The sequence below is a fragment of the Oryzias latipes genome, chromosome 20 (genome assembly GCF_053564925.1).
Source record: "Oryzias latipes strain Hd-rR chromosome 20, Olatipes_Hd-rR_3.1".
NCBI classification, from domain to species: Eukaryota; Metazoa; Chordata; class Actinopteri; order Beloniformes; family Adrianichthyidae; genus Oryzias; species Oryzias latipes.
Window position 1 is genome coordinate 27,588,801 of NC_136256.1, and position 15,980 is coordinate 27,604,780.

Here is a 15,980-nt window from a genome sequence, read left to right on the forward strand (position 1 = left end):
ACTGGGAAGGGTGCGCACAACCCAAAATATTGATTACGCAGAACTTCAAGCAAAAAACTGAATTCAGATAGTTCAGAGAATTTTTGAACACAAACATATCTTCATTTACTCAAACAGTTTTCCAAAGACTGACCTTGAGAAATAAAAGTCTAAGAATTATGATGCTCTTCTTGAACTAATGACAGTAAAATCCGTTTGCTCCTCATGTAAGCAGCCCTTTTGATAAAAGCTAAAATACCACAGGACATCAAAGTGAGAGGATAAAGGCCTAACAGTAAACATACAAATGACCCCTTTTCCCTCCCCCTCCTCACATTGTCATTTTCTATTTTGAAAGAACATGTTTCCATTTTCAACCACACAATCCCCTCCTGGAGAAGAGAAGCTGCTCTTTCCATCTTCTGTGATTTCTAAGCATATATGCTGTTGTTTTTGTGTGAGGAGGGTGGGCAGTGAGCATGTGCGGCACTCAGGGATTTGCTAACAATCCCTGTGGGGGAGTCACTGCTTTGAAATGTCACACAAAGGTTGCAGGTTGAATCTGAGAGAAAGGCCTAACGTGTAAAGAATACAATGGAATTTACAGCAGTGGGACTTCAATCCTGACATTTTTAGGAGTGAAAAAGGAAAAAAGAGCTAAAAACAGATTATTATCCAAGCCAACCTTTTTCCAAAACTACTAGATGGTTAAAAAAAAGGAAAAAAAACAGACTGGATTTCCATGATATTACATCACAGGAATAAAACTGGACAAAGTTTGTTGCTCAAATAAACACGTTTTTGCAGAATAACAGTCAGACGCAGATATTTTAACAACTGAAATGCTCCTAAATGCAGTAAAAGAACACTACCTGCATGTTGTGCCATAAAAAAAACAAAAAAAACAACAGACCTTACAAATAAACCTTCATTTACATCAAATTTAAGGATATTCGCTCTGTACATTCTATCCAGGGAGAACGCAAACAGTTTATCGTTGCTGTCCAACTCAACATGCCGACTGTGTTTTCTTGTATATTTGGATAATTTGGTCCAAAGCTGTCCCGTTTAGTAATGTTTGATCAGCCGTCGTCTTTGTGAAGTCTTCCTCAGCAGATGCCTGAAGTCGTAAGGGTTGTCTCCAGTCCTGCTTTCAGTGGACGACATTCGAGGAACAGAACGCCTGTCGATAAAGAACAGAAAAAATATGAAGACTCCATCAGTGTAAACCATTAAAAAATATGTATATGAAATTACGTCTCATCAAAGGCAACGAAATCTAGAAAAAGGCCGGTTTGTGAAAACAAACAATGCTTGAAATGCAGAATAATGTGGCTTAGGAATGCGAGAAACAATAAAACATGAACAAAAAAATGTTGCACACTGCTAAAAAAAAGTAAATATGCTAAAAACATTGCATTGCAATTGTGCATTTTGTGCGACAAGCGCCAAATTTGGCACAATTGTAGCTGATCTCGTGGCTGATGTGCTTTTTTGATAGAGTGGATACATCCACACAAATTTAATGCTTGTTCCACAAAATGCACGGCTTGTCTGAAATATATCAGTCAAAAGAGGTGGAAGCAACAGTTTCTTTAGAATCTTTTGGGGCAGGATCGGTTCCCGCAGTGCGAAAACAAAACAAACCGACCTGAAGGCTGTTTTGGTGATAAACAGCAGGGATAAAGACAAATATAATCATATAAATTAATTCTAAAGACACTAACAGAAGAACAGCGTAAACTCAAATGAAATTTCTATAAACATTAGAAAAGATCAAAAGCTAAATGATTTAAATTCAGTCTACTGTTAGCAGCTGAAGGTCTAAAATGATCTCTGGATGTGGAAGCATGCTGACAAAGTTCATAAAAACCTCCAGTCTGTCAACGAGAATCTTTGTCTTTCTACTTTTATTTTGAAGGAATATAACATTTGGTTAAAAAGTTGCAAGAACCAAAAGTTAGTGCACATATTTGCATCTTAAAGATGAAGGCAGATAGCAAAAAAAAAAGACTTCAAAATGACAAAAGTCTTATGGGAGACAGGCTGAAAGATAGTAAGCAGAACAAAATGAGAAAAAGGGAGAGATTTCTTTTAAAAAAAAAATAAAAGGTTAGTAATGTTTTTTTCCTGCTCAGGCATTTGTCACTGTCTGAGGCAGTGACCTGGTTAAATGCCGCACACAGTCTTCTTTGAACAGCAGGATTCTGAAATACAACTTTTTGAGAAAAAACAACTAAACAATGACAAACAAAAGCTCATGTTGGGAAGATCAATCTCAGCTGGAGCAGAGTCTGCATTCAGAAAATCAAAGAAAAGAACAGTTTTGAACATTTCTCCATACAACGAACATAGAAATGTTTCACACAGTTGTAGTTTTCAACCAAAGCCTTCATTGATCTCTGGAAACTCTTCACAGGACCGGCTAGAAACCCAAGTTCATCCTTTTTAAGATGGTTTTTTTTTTTTTAATATTCTGGTTATAAGAAGGTGTATTACTTAATAAAAAAAGGCACCAATACTGGAGCCTAACTGATCACTAAGAGTTTAAAAGATGGATGGAAATCATCTCCGGCATGGCTGGTTCGTTTAATGTGGCTCGTAAAACTGTAAATTGGTTAAAGATTTCAGTATAAAAAAATATGTTTGAGTAACAATGCAAAATTGTGTTTATTAGGTGTAGAATTACACTTCAAAAGTGTGTTAAAGTTTGTGTTCCTTGAAGTTAAAATTAGTTAAGGTGTTCCTCACAGATCCGTACCAAGACTCCTACTTTTCTGCAATAAAAAGTAAACGTTTTTCACATGTAGATGTCATTAAGTGAGATCAATGGTCCCGGGACCGTGCACAAAAATGGAATACATACAGGAACCGACATTATTTCCATTTTGTTTATTTTCTGATTTTGAAGGAAGTTTTATTTAGTAAAACTAACAGATTCTGTCCACCACATCCATGACTTACTCGTGACACATGTCAAATAGTTCAAATGATCTGTTACCTTCTTTGAGATTTCGGAAATCGGAAGCTGAAAATATCATCTGACATCAAACTGGTCCGTGGCCTAAGAAAGGTTGTGGACCACTGGGTCAGATCATTAAGTTAGATGCGGTACCTGTTGTCTCTGGAAGGTCTGGGCAGCTCAGGCTCAGTAACGGCCCGTTCTCTCGTCTGTCGACCAGAACCCTGCCGCCTCTGATCCGTGGACTCCGGCTTCTCCGTGGAGCTCCGCCTGTCTGCAGGAGCTGTACTCTCCGTGAAACCTTTGGGAGACAGGCTCTCTGTGGAGATGGAGGGCTCGGATCTGCTGGTGGATAAGGTCCGGTAGTACTGGTCGTCTGCATCCAGCTGTTTTCCTGGACTGCAGAACAGAACCAGAGGAAGGATTATATTCTTACTAAGATCCTTTAAAGGCATTTCTTAGGATGATCTAACAAATTAAATGAGTGAAAATGCAGTAAACCAGATAAACCTGAGAGAAAAGGTTCCCCAAAAGATTGTTGTTATAGTGATTAATAAATTGGACAGACAAAATGTTGACACCAAATTAAGAAGAGGAAACAACTCAAGAAAATTTGTATTTATTGTGTAAAATTGCCCATAATTTGATCAGGTAACTCTGGGTTCATCAAGCTGCATTAGTTTTTCCGAACAGATTGGAGGCAGTAATTGGAAGAAGCAGAGGAAGGAGGATGTTAAACAGCCGCTCTACATGGTCCACGGAAACGGCTCTGCCTTCCCCTCAACTCCAGAGGTGACATCCCAGAGCGTGACCTTCACTGTGACCTCCATTTAAACAAAAGTGTGAAGAGGATCAATGTTTAGAGAGGGGGAGGCACAAAACACCCCACTCATGATGGGGAGAAACGTTTGGACCAGAGATTGAGGGGAAAACCTGATGATTGGCTGAACTGCATGATTAAGAAAGATCTGGAGGACTTTTGTTTTTTTCTTCCGGCTCTGCATATGTCCACAAAAGGAGCTAGTGGGCGTTCTGGATGAAAAGGTTGAGTCACTCTGACTCAGCTCTGAGGGCAACAGTCCACTCTGGTCTGGACCTCCATCTTTTTTAAAGCACTATCTGGGTTTCTGGTTGTGCCTTTTTAACTTTTTCAAACAGCCAATTTGTTTTTATTTTTCCCTTAACTCTGTGGCTTAAAGAAAACTTAAAGAACTACTCGGTTTTAGTTTTTTTGGATCCATGTTTCTTTGAGGGATTTATTTCCTTCAGGTTGATGATGCCTCTTTTATACTTTACTTGAAAGTCCAGCTCTGATCATCTTATGATTTACTTTTAAAGCGTTCCCAGTTGGCTTTTGATAACGATTATCTCATTTTTAGCTAGAATGAAAAATGTCATTTTCTAGGACATAGTTCCTGCAGAGCAGCCGGAATTCATTAGAAATTCACATCTTGCTTGTGATTCATGGGAGGGTCCGCATCTTCCCTTCTCTATTGCTGAAAGCCCTTTTTGCACTCTGTCCTGCTAGCTTAAAGCCCCTCACTCCCCCAACCTAACATTAGAGGTACAGCAAAAATGGCAGCAATATCGTAGCAATCCATTCATACAGTTTAGATCCAGATTCCAGTTTAGGCGAGGAAAAACTAAGACGTTCATGGATCTATTTGTCTGCAGGTGGATGATTGGAATGGAACCGGAGACTCTGGCTCACCGATTGTAGCTTCTATGTCACACCTGAGGGCTTTTTCAAGTTTTTAATACTCAGAAATGCAGTTTTGAGCTGCATTTCCTTTAAATATGTCCTCCATCATAAAAAAGGCACAAGAACACGTAAAAACACACAAAAAAAAACAAATTTTCAATTGAGTTGGTCTTTAATGTGAGTCATGGTGTACCTCAGGGTTCTGGATTGTGACCACTTTTGTTTACGTTGTCTAATTGCCTTTTTATTTTGGTCAAAACAGATAGCGCTAAATAAACTTATACGCTGATGACACCTGGCTATTAATCATTCAAACCCATATCAACCATGAGTGATGCTTTTTTTTGTCATTTATGTCATAGAAAAAGGTAAATATTTTACATTTCTTTCCCTGAAATTGCTTATTTTTCATTTTAATTTCTTACAAGCATGGTTTGTTTACTAACTTTACGTTAGAAATAACGTTTTTGGCTGGTCCTTTGTAGAAAATGCACTATTAATTCTTCCATTTTTTCCTATATTAAATTATTTTTCTTAGCCTTGTGTGTTTTGCATGAATATAATATTTCTACCTTTGTACTGTTCAGCATAAAACCGTTGTCTTTACCAATATTTATCTTATTTGTGCGTGACTGTGGATTAGTCTCCACGTTTAACTTGTTTCTGGCTGTTCTGGCGTTAGGAAAAATAGTCTAAATAAAGTTTTTATGGTTTAATTCAACTTGGACTCACTACTTCATTCCTTACATCCAAACACAATAATAATATACAGCAATAATCATTATGAACAACAATAAAAGTTCTGTTTAGCAAAATTCATCTCTAAAATGAACTGTTCCTGTCATTTAAGGAGAAGTATTTGCATCCTGTGTTAAGGTTGCATCACTGTTCCTATCCTGTGAAGTTTTCAGCTGTGAAGAGCTTCTTGAAGTGTTTTTTCTGTAAACCCCCCTGCAGTCGGAACCGGAAACCCACGAACAAAGTTTAAGGCGTCCCTCATCTTCCAGCTTCACTGAAACGCGCCGATGATGACGTGACCTTTGACATTCTTAGCTTGTGTTATCAACAGAAACAATGGCAGTAAGCAGTCCGTTCATTGCAGCTTTTTGACCTCCTTGTTGTCCTGATCTCCTCATTTGACTGAACTTCAAATCACACAGGAAACAGATGAAAAACCGGACACTTACTCTTCTTTTCTGGGCTTCCGTTTGTCGTCCTGGACGGATCGCTGGAAAAATTAAAAAAAAACAAAAAGAAATTAGAAAAACAAATCTAAGGTTTTTAAAGGAATGTTTCACTTCGTTAAGGGCATCTTTTATGTTTCTGTGAAAAAGTAATTTCCCGCTTCCAAAACCTAATGCCACCCTGGGCGAATGACTGCTGTCCAGCTGAAATGAGCTGGAATTATTAGTGGAACAGCAACACATCAGAAGGTTTCCAGCCTGAAGCAACATCTCAGTCTCCCACTTGAGTCCAAACCCTTAAGTTTGAACGTGCCACAAACCATTACACTCCTGCCACCGTGCTTGACTGTTGCTCTCATGCTCTTCTCTGCTTTTAGTTTGTCTGCAGATGTTTGGGGATGCTCTCCTTCCAGAAAGATTGTCTCATAAGGAGGTTTGGTGATGATCCAGATGTTCCTCTGTGTTCTTGTTGCTCAGCGGTGCCATGTCTCCACGTTTGTCCAAAAGTCTCTTTCTGACTGTTGGATAATGAACTCAGACCTGAACTTCCATCTTCTTCTTTTTTCATGACCTCTTGAATCTCCTAGTTATTTTAGTCAGTTCCTTGTTGAAGGTTCTCCTATTGTTCCATATATGACTGATGGCTCTCAGTGGTTCTCTGGAGTCCAGATGCTTTAGCAGAGGTTTTTCCCGCCTCCTCAGACTCAAACATGTGAACGTGCTCAATTTTCAACAGTTCATTGGACTTTTTGTGGAGGCTGAATGATGATTTTCTTTCCGAGAAGCATCAGATTTAGCTTTTTTATCTGAAAATCTAAATTCATTTAACACATTTTGGAAGGTTTGAGGCTCTTATGTCATGAAATAGACTAAATAATGCACTGATAAGTCCCTTTTTGGGTTGGTGGCCATGCTGTGTCACTGTGAAGTGAAGTTTAGTGTGAGCAATCTTCACAAAATGTCACACTCATGCCGGCATGTTAAGTCTAAGTTTTGTTGACCTCTAACCTTGGGAAGAGGACCCCCATATTTAATTTGGCCAAAAACAAATCACCCTTAGTGGCAGCAACAAGTGTAAACTCCTCCCAGGGATTTCAGTCTGTCGCCTCCTAAACCCCCGAGCATCCTAGGGAAGCTACTCGGGGAAAAACATGTTGGAATTACAAGTTGTCGGCTTTAACAAAAAACCTCAGTTGCTAAGAAAAAAAATACTCTAAAATAAAAACCAAACCAATTATTGCAAATACCAAACATTGACCATTTTTACATTTAGTAACTAAGTTTAACTTAAGGCTGAGGTTTATTTTTTTTTAGGTCTTCTTTTTATGAGGGACTATTCTTTTGTGTTGTGTTTTAGCAGGAGTAGAAGAAAAAGAAGTGAAAGTGTACAAAAAGAAGAATAGTGACTCCTACATTGAATCCACGTGATAATTTGGTAAATTTAAGGTAAATTCGGAGCCGTACAGCAGATCCTGTGAACGTCTGCTTCTGCAGAAGCCAAACCTGTAAGAAACGTGTTCCCATTCTCCTTTTTCAGTTTAGATGTTTACGTCTCAAACAAAAACTGCACCGACTTCAAGGGCTACACATAGGCGCCATTTTAAGCAAATGTATAAAGTCCTGTGGTTTTGAGGAACAGCAGATAAAAACCAGAGAACAAGGGAAAAAATTAAAATCCTTCATCAACAACAAAAAGTTCCTGGAAACTGAAAAATTGGTTAAATACTACTTCAGTTTTATTCAGAACCTTTGCAGTCAGTCTAATCCTCCTTTCCTTAGGAATAAATGTTGGAGAAAGGGCACAAAAAAGTAACCAATCATGCGCTATAAAAGCAAAACAGCAAAGGTTCAAATCGATCAGCATCTTTTCTGGCACTCACGTGGATGAGGGTGTAGTAGGTGGAGTCCTCTGGTGTGTTCAGGGTCTTTGGCTGTTGGGTCCTGCGAGGCGTTCGTGATAGACGCTTGTCTTCTGAATTAGAACGTTTAAGATAAGAAAAACAACAACAGTTTGTCAGCTTCTACAGGGAAGGATCAGGAACTTTTGTTTTGAAATGTGCTTCGGTACGGAAGTCAAAGGGTTTCTCTGTCTAGGAAATGTGATCTGAAAACAGCCTTTATTTGATTTACTGCTCTTCAAATAATAAATATAAGAAAAGTGCTTTAATGCAATAATAAAGCTGTAGAGTTGGTGGGAGTTTTTATCCAAACCGGACTGAATTACAGGGAAGCACATTGACCCCCCGCTGGTCTCTGAAATGTGCTTATTGAGCTGCCTGGAGGCCTTTGTCTGGGTTGGAATTTTCCACAGAGACGAAGTACAACGACCTTTAATGCAAAAACCACAAGAACGCTGCAACGTTCCCCGTGTTCCCAGCATGCCACTGCCACTCCTCTCCCATCCTGCACTGCAATCTATCACACCTGTCATGATTGAGCAATATTCCTCATCCAAGTCGTCGCAATTATAAATATATTAGCATGACCTGTGCTTGTTTGCTGCTGAATGTAAATGTTGTTAGAAAACCATCAATCATGCGTAGAATAAAGAATAAAAATAACTCAAATAAAGAGTTTCTGAGATTATTGAACAGGCCTGTCTAAAGGTCATTCCTGTTATATAAAACACTAAACCCAATTTTACATATTCATTTGGGCAATAATTGTTGGGTTACAAAATATGATTAACATTTAACGACCTTTCTGCTGAAAACAACTTGACTGATGCTCTCTGCGGCGGCGGCGACTCACATTCGGCCTAATGTGACATTGAAATTCATGAGGACAGATTAGTTCAGGATGTGCAGGAACGACTTCAAGTACACTTTTCTAGGAGCCGCGCAGGTCTTTGGGAAAAAACAACAACCTGATAATTCATTCAGGTGAGAGCTTTTCAGAATTAAGTCTGACAAAGCTTTGGTTAAACGAGGCTTTTATCAAGTAAAAACAAATACAGCCTGCAGCTTGTCAGCATATTGCATAAGCAGAAATAAAAAAAGGCAAACTGCATTTGGAAACATTTTAGCTTTAGTTAAGAAATAAATGACTTATTTTTGCTGCAAAAAGACTTCTTTGTGTACTTTAAACCAAAATGGTCTCATTTTAAATTCTGTGTACAGTATTTGTTATTATTAAAGAAGAAGAAATGTATTAAGTAAGTTATTGCGCCGCATATTAACAGTAATACCCTGAATATTTTTAATTTATTAGACTCTATGGGCATTAGTTGAGCCAAACTGTAACTCAAAAAACAAAAACAACTTGAAAAATCAAAACAAACAAATTATAAAAAGCTTTAATACATTAGTAAATATGCATAAATCAATGACTGAATGTCAATATCAATTTAAAATATCACAAAATCTCAGTTTTTATTTAACTTTTGATTAGTTTCAGTCATTTTTTGAACTTTATTGTTATGGAGTTCAAGTAAATTGATCATTTTTTGTCATTTCTTATTATAAAAATTATATTTTTTAGTAATTAAAGCATTTTTTTCTCCACGTTTTTATATTTCTTGGATCCATAAAAAGCCGATCTTTATCTTATATTACTTGTGTTTTCTATTAAACATAAATTCATTTTTTAAACATTTTCTTGGTTCTTTGTCCCGATTGTTTTTTAAGGGTTCGACTTAACTATTTGCAGGTTTAATAATTGTTCTGCAATATTTTGTTTTTTTCTGGATAGTGTTGTCTATTTTTTAATTTATTTTTTAAACAAAACCCAGTGTTGTGCAGCCATTTCTGTTAATAAAGTTTGGTTTGAATAAATGCACTTATGTGTGTAACTCGTTTCGTTTCCTGCTCTTTTTCTCTCGAAAACCAGTAAATTGTTTAGACTTTATCCAGGAAAACTCAGATTGAGTCAAACCATAACAGCAAATGTTGTATAATTGGTGAAAAAACAGGTCAAAGACATGACAGGATCCTAAGAAAAGAGATGTTTTCAGTCAAGGAATGACTGTATTTCAACAGGATAATAACATTACATTGGTGGGATGTCTGAGTATTGATGACAGAAATCAAATTAGGTTCTAATATTTAATGCAGACAGCAGAAGCTATATGATGACTGTCATATTTCAGCCGCCGGCGTGGGTTCTGAGGACGGCGAACTTTCCATTTCCTGCTTCCCTCGCTCGCGCCGCTCCAGGCAATTAGGGTTATCACCTGTGCTAATCAAATGTGATTTCTGCTGACACATCAAGAGGAGAGGCGCTTCCTGCCTCGCCACTTGACTCCCTCAGGTTTCCTGATCTGATGAAGTTGGACGTCAGAGAAACAGGGATGCCACCTCCTGATAAGATCACTGTCCGCTCAGAGGAGAAGCAATAAAAAGATTCACGCAGACGGTTTCTCTTTCCTCAAGAAATGGAGATAAAAGGACTTGAGGAGATCCAGTTCAACTGAAGCACCTTTGGGTGAAAGAGTCTCTGCGGTGCAAAGAGAACAAAATAATTCCTACTCAGACTGGCTCTTGATTATCTGATAGTTCAGGGTTTTTTCTTTTTTTCACATTAACCTTGTGCCATCATTATGAATCATATTTATTGCTTTTAAAATCTGTTTTGCACGGCGCCCGTCTCACTTGTCCTACCTGATTGGTGATGATGAGGAGCGTAGCCATTGATTGCTTTTCCTCTCACAAACATGCCATTGCTCTCAGGGTCTGATTGATGGGCCTGGATGATCTCATTCAGTTTGTGCTGCAGGGCCTCGAAGCCTTGGGAAGCCTTTGCGATCTTTGGAAGGGGTTAGAAAAAGAGAAACGTTGGAATCGTGATGGATGTGGTTAAACTCTGGTCATCATTCATCTTCTGAGAGTTTTAATAAGGATTAAGCTGATTGTTGTGAATTTACAACAATCTGTATAAAGAAATACACAGAACACAATTTTTAGCTAAACATCTTCTTGATTAATAATCAGAAAAATTCTAAAAGAACATGCTAAAAGCACCAGAAACTAAACTTCAGATAATTAAAAAAAAACAACAACAATGTTCTCCTGACTGGTCACTGCAGCTAATGGAGAACCCTTAATGTTGGCAGGAACGTTCCCAGCATGCTTTGCAGACTCATTACCTCCTTGGAGAACTGCTCAAACTCCTGGGTTTTGCTCTGGGCTGCCTGCCTGTTGGCCTTCAGGTTCTTCCGGTCTTTGTATCCTCTGAAGTTACTCTGGATCTTCACGGCGGCCTGCTCCTCCTCCTGACGCTCCTTTTCAAGCTCCTCCTCATCCCTACGCTCAATCTCCACGTCACTCACATCCACCTCTTCTTCAGGAATGGCGGCGTCCTCCTTGACTTTGTTCTCCTTGTCCGCCTTCAGCCTCTTGCGGTCGCGGTGACCTCTGAAGTTGCTCTGCAGGACGGTAGCGGCTTTCTCCTCGTCTGGGTCTGCTGGGTTTTCTACGTTCTCCTCTCCTGTCAGCTCGACCTTCTCCTCTGCTGAGGACTCCTTCTGTTTCTTTGGGATCCTTCCCTCCTCCTGGAGCCGCTTGCGCTCCTTGTGTCCGCGGAAGTTGCTCTGGAGGACGACGGCTGCTTTGGCTTCGTCCTGATCGGGGTCTTCCTCCTGCGTCCTGGACTCTTCTTCCTCCGTTGTCTTCTGTTTCTTAGCAGGAATCTTTCCCTCCTCTTGCAGCCTCTTCCTCTCTTTGTGGCCTCTGAAGTTGCTCTGGAGGACAGTGGCTGCCTTGGTTTCCTCCTCATCTTCTCTGTGGCCTTCCTCCTGTGCATCCTGGATCACAGCTTCATCAGCCACCTCTGTGTGCTCTTCATCCTCCGGGACCTCAGTGTTATCACTGTCATTGTTCTCTTCTGCTTCGTAGGTGCTTTCATCCTCATCATCCACGTCCTCTTGCTTGTCGTTCGCCCTATCTCTACCTTCTTCCTGGTTTGGTAGCTCCAGCTCGGCTCCAGCCAAGGTTTTCTTCCTCTCCTTGAACTTTTTTCTCTCTTTGTAGCCCCGGAAGTTGCTCTGAAGAACCACAGCCGCTTTCTCTTCCTCCTCTTCCTCGTTTGAGGCCCTTTTCTCTGCTTCCTGCTTTTCTCTAGCAGCTTTCTCTTTGGCCTCCCTGGAAGCAAAGACGCATCACCTCCGTCAGAAACGGCTTCATTCGTCTGCTCCGTCCTTTCTCATCTCTTTTACCGTTTTCTTTGAAGGCTCTTCCTCTCTTTGTGGCCTCTGTAGCGAGCCTGGATCTTTGTTGCGGCTTTGTTCTTCTCATCCACCAGCTCCTTGTACTTCTGTCTTGCGATGAAACCCCTGCAAACTTTGAAAACAGAAAACAGAATGGAACATCAATCGTGTGTTTTCTAACCGATTTAACATTCAATTCTCCTCACCAGCCTGAAACTGGACCACGAAAGCCTCAAACTTTGTTTTGCTCTTATCATCAGCCACCTTCCTCCGGACTTTGTGACCTCTGTAAGCTGCAGATGAGACGACGGCTCAGTACGAGCGTCCAAAAGCGTCGTTCGTGTTCTGGTACAGGAACCGACCTGACTGCAGAACCAGAGCGCTCTGTTCTCGCTCCTTCAGGATCCGCCGGTACCGTCTGGCCCCCAGCCAGCCTCGAACACAAGCCTGGAGCAGGACGATCCGCTGCGTGGTCAGCTGCACCATCAGGTTCAGGTGTTCAACGTGGTAATACTTTAGGAACACCTGCGACCAAAACACACCGGAGTGATTCAATGTAATCAATACGTCAGTGCAGAGAAAGAGTTTGGGTAGAAACCTAAAACAAATGTTCCTGATAAGCAGCAGTGGATCTTTGCACGACTGAAGGATTTTCATTCAAAAACATTGTTTGTCAATTCTATATCATAAAACATTCAGACATGTCTCTGAACATCAGCCGCCTCTTGAATCAAAGTCAGATGTTTGTTTGGATCTTTGATCTTTGGGTTCTGAAGAACCCAAATGCTCCTCACTTTAATATGATTGGATTTTCTCGTTTTCTGAAGTTCTGTTGATATGGGATGTCATATTGTTTCAATCAGGAGTTTCAATTTGTAGAATATTAAAGCTAATTCTTTGGGAAATTCAAAATGGCGGCCCACTTCCAGAGTCAAGGAAACTTCAGTTGTGGTTGTGACTTAACCTTGTGGCGTGTTTGTGAAACTTTGGGAAGATCACACATATAAAACTTTTCTTTTCCCGTATTGTGTGAAAATCTGAATTTCCCCAAAAATGGCTGCCAAGCAGTAGGTCCAGCGGCCATCCCATAATAACTTCCTTTAGATTTCCCTGACGTGTATTTAGTTTTTGTTATTGGATTTTATTTATTATTTCATTCATTTTTTGACGGTTTCTGCCGCTGTGATGTAGTTTGGGGGGGTTGTTCACTATGGCCAAAGTTAATTTTCAGCTGTTTGTGCAAACGTTGGTCTTATTTTGGAGTCTGAGACGTTTTCTGTCAAAGGCGCAGGAAGGAGGCAGAAATGTGTAAACTATCTGGTCCTTCAGTCCAGTTAATGACCATAAACCGCATCTTTTGTTTATCATCTATTGTATTTGAAAGCCCTTATACAGCACTGAGACTTACATTGTGTTACCATGGCAACTATGGCAAAAAACACATTTTAAAACTAAAAGAAATGTCAAATTTAGGTCAATCGTACCGTAGCGACCCACATTAAGCTGTGTTCTGTGTCACCATCCTCAGTTAGCGTTAAGTGATTCTGTTGTGTTTCCATTGGTGGTCCAGTCAGTTAGATGAATGTGGTTGCGGGGGGAGGGGGAGCAAGTGAATATGAAGGAGTGCCGTGTGTGTGTGTGTGTGTGTGTGCGGAAATGTTTTGGCGTGATGGACGTTGCAGTACCTTTGTTTTCCCCATCGCCCAGTTCTCCAGCCTGGCCTTCTCCATTATTGCAGCACACGTCTCTGGAGTCACAGGCGGTTCCTCGTGAGCGTTGAAAGCCAAAAGGTAGTACCTGCACCAAGACCATCATTAACCAGATGTCAGAGATGAGACTCCGCCCACTTTCAGCTGAATTCAAGAAGGTACCAATGTAAAGAAAGCTAAAAAAAAAACTAGAAGGAGCTGCATTTCCTGAAGAAAATGTAGGGTTGAATGCTATACTGCTGAATATTAATGACTTAAAGGTTAATAATGGGGGGGGGGGAAATTAAACAAAGAAATGATCAAAGTTGACTGTAAATAAAGTGAAAACAGCACAATAACACCAAGGATTCCCCATGTTTTTCAATGGAGGCTAAAATCCTGGAAATCCTGGAATATCTTGAAAAGTTCAAGGATATGAAGGACCAAAAGTCATAGCTGGAAAAAGATGAAAGAGCAGAACATTTGAACAGTTGAATGGTTAAAATAACTGAAATGGTGAAAGATACTATAATAAAGACAGAGAAACAGGAAAACAATGGGTTGAATGTTTTAAAAAAACATGAGAAACTACATACCTCTTTATGAAATTGGCAAACAGGATGCGATGCGAGTAGCCCTGCCGTCGTATCTTGGCGGTTTCCAGAACGCCGGTGTATCGAAGCTGAACCAGAACCTTCTCCCGGTCAAACTTGTTGGCCTGCCGGTCGTTGTTGGGTTTGATACAGCGAACAAAGTGAGGCTGCCCTGCCACCATCTTAGACAGCAGGTCCATCAGGGAGTACTAGAGAGAAGCAGAAAGGTTTGAAGCTCGTCTGCTACCCTAGTTTATGGAACAGCATCAGTCAGAATCATCATTATTTCCCTGAGGAGACTAAACCTTCTGCTCTGTTTGCTGTTGGACTTTGATGGCACAGCAGATCGTCTTCTCTGTCATATCAGTTGAACCGAAGCGGTTTAGAAAAGGCTCCGCAGACGGCAGACTTACTCTGAAGTAAGAGGCCACGGTCTGAGTCTTCATGTTGGTGGTTTCTCTCGGATGGTACGGCGCATCTCCACAGTTAGTTGGCTGTAAAAACAATTTTTTTTAAAATGCACAAATGCACCACTAAAAAGTAGCTCAGAATACTTTTCTGTGATGAACTAAATGCGTTGAAGCTGCTATTGTGCATGAGCATCATTTTCTGACTCACAGCTTTGGAGCAGACAGCATCTTTTTATCAAAGTGTTTTTTATTTATTGCACTACACTTTCTTTTGTTCTGAAGAATCACCATTTGCACGCTGACATCATAAGGAACATTCAGAAAGCATTTTTTTTTTGCAGGAATTTGCTTTAAATCCCAAGAAAGCTGCAAAAGAAATAAATGGTGAGGAGCCAAATACAGAGAAATCCTGTTTCTCTACAGCTAACTAGACTTAAACTAACATGATACCAACAACTAAACAAGAATTTAACAATCCTCCAACAACACAAAAAGCACACAGAAGACGCCGCAAAATCTGTAGGACTCGTTTCTATTCTATAGTCCAAACTGCCCACATGGACATTTTTTTCTACGTTCATGCGCAAGGAACCCATTAATGTGGCTCACGCGATACGTGCGCACTCTTTGCGTGCACCCTGACTGTTAGAAATGAGGAAATTAGACAATCAGAGTGTAGTTTGTGTGAATGTCACCTCACTGAGTTAGAGTTTGGCGTAAAGACATCGTATGGCAGCATCCCCCGTGTGTCAGCAGGATACTTCATGGTACAATTACCACACGCGATAATGGTACGTTCCACGAACCTCAAGGAAATTATGAGACACACCTGCCCTCCCCTTAAGAGGCAGCCACTCCTCTCCATGACCCCCTCCACGGACAACCCAAAAACCCACGACCTCCTTCGGTCAAACCGCCAGTGACTAAGGCTTCAACTAGAAAAGGTAGAATTCATCAACTTTCAAACTAAAAGCGACAAAATGTACCCATGATTCAGTTCTGCAGCTGGTGACATCACCACACTTAAATGCAGTAGGATGCAATAGAGGTTAGCTTTTGAAAGCATCGCTGTGAAATCCAAACCGGATTGAGTATGAAATAAAAACGTGATACTTTGAAAAGTGATTTGGAACTGTTCCATTTAGAAGGATAACCGTGTATTTCCATCCTTTTCGTTAAGTCCAATCGAGTCTCTTAGTTACAAAATCAAAAACTGGGTGGTCACGTGACCTGTTTGTTTTTTTGTGGTGGGCGGGTTTTAAGCCATTTTTTTAGTGTCACGGTTATGTTGACGTTTCTAATCTCCATTTATTTTTAAAG

At 40.2% G+C, this 15,980-nt stretch overlaps 1 protein-coding gene across 9 annotated transcripts in view; it reads right to left on the minus strand.

Moving 5' to 3' along the window:
• Positions 1–47: 47 nt before the first annotated feature.
• Positions 48–15,980, minus strand: part of myo3a (myosin IIIA) — a 66,007-nt gene continuing 50,074 nt past the window's right edge. For 7 of the 9 annotated variants that reach the window (XM_078938267.1, XM_078938264.1, XM_023950406.2 and 4 more), the window contains 12 exons: positions 14,664–14,744; positions 14,254–14,459; positions 13,655–13,766; positions 12,332–12,494; positions 12,176–12,262; positions 11,979–12,102; positions 10,911–11,904; positions 10,426–10,570; positions 7,708–7,799; positions 5,831–5,871; positions 3,095–3,340; positions 48–1,162 (listed from right to left, as the gene is read on the minus strand). In XM_078938267.1, coding sequence (XP_078794393.1) covers positions 1,048–1,162; positions 3,095–3,340; positions 5,831–5,871; positions 7,708–7,799; positions 10,426–10,570; positions 10,911–11,904; positions 11,979–12,102; positions 12,176–12,262; positions 12,332–12,494; positions 13,655–13,766; positions 14,254–14,459; positions 14,664–14,744 — 2,406 coding nt within the window. In that variant the 3' untranslated portion in view covers positions 48–1,047. The remainder of the gene's footprint in view (positions 1,163–3,094; positions 3,341–5,830; positions 5,872–7,707; positions 7,800–10,425; positions 10,571–10,910; positions 11,905–11,978; positions 12,103–12,175; positions 12,263–12,331; positions 12,495–13,654; positions 13,767–14,253; positions 14,460–14,663; positions 14,745–15,980) is intronic. The other 2 variants (XM_078938263.1, XM_023950405.2) reach the window with 1 other exon arrangement.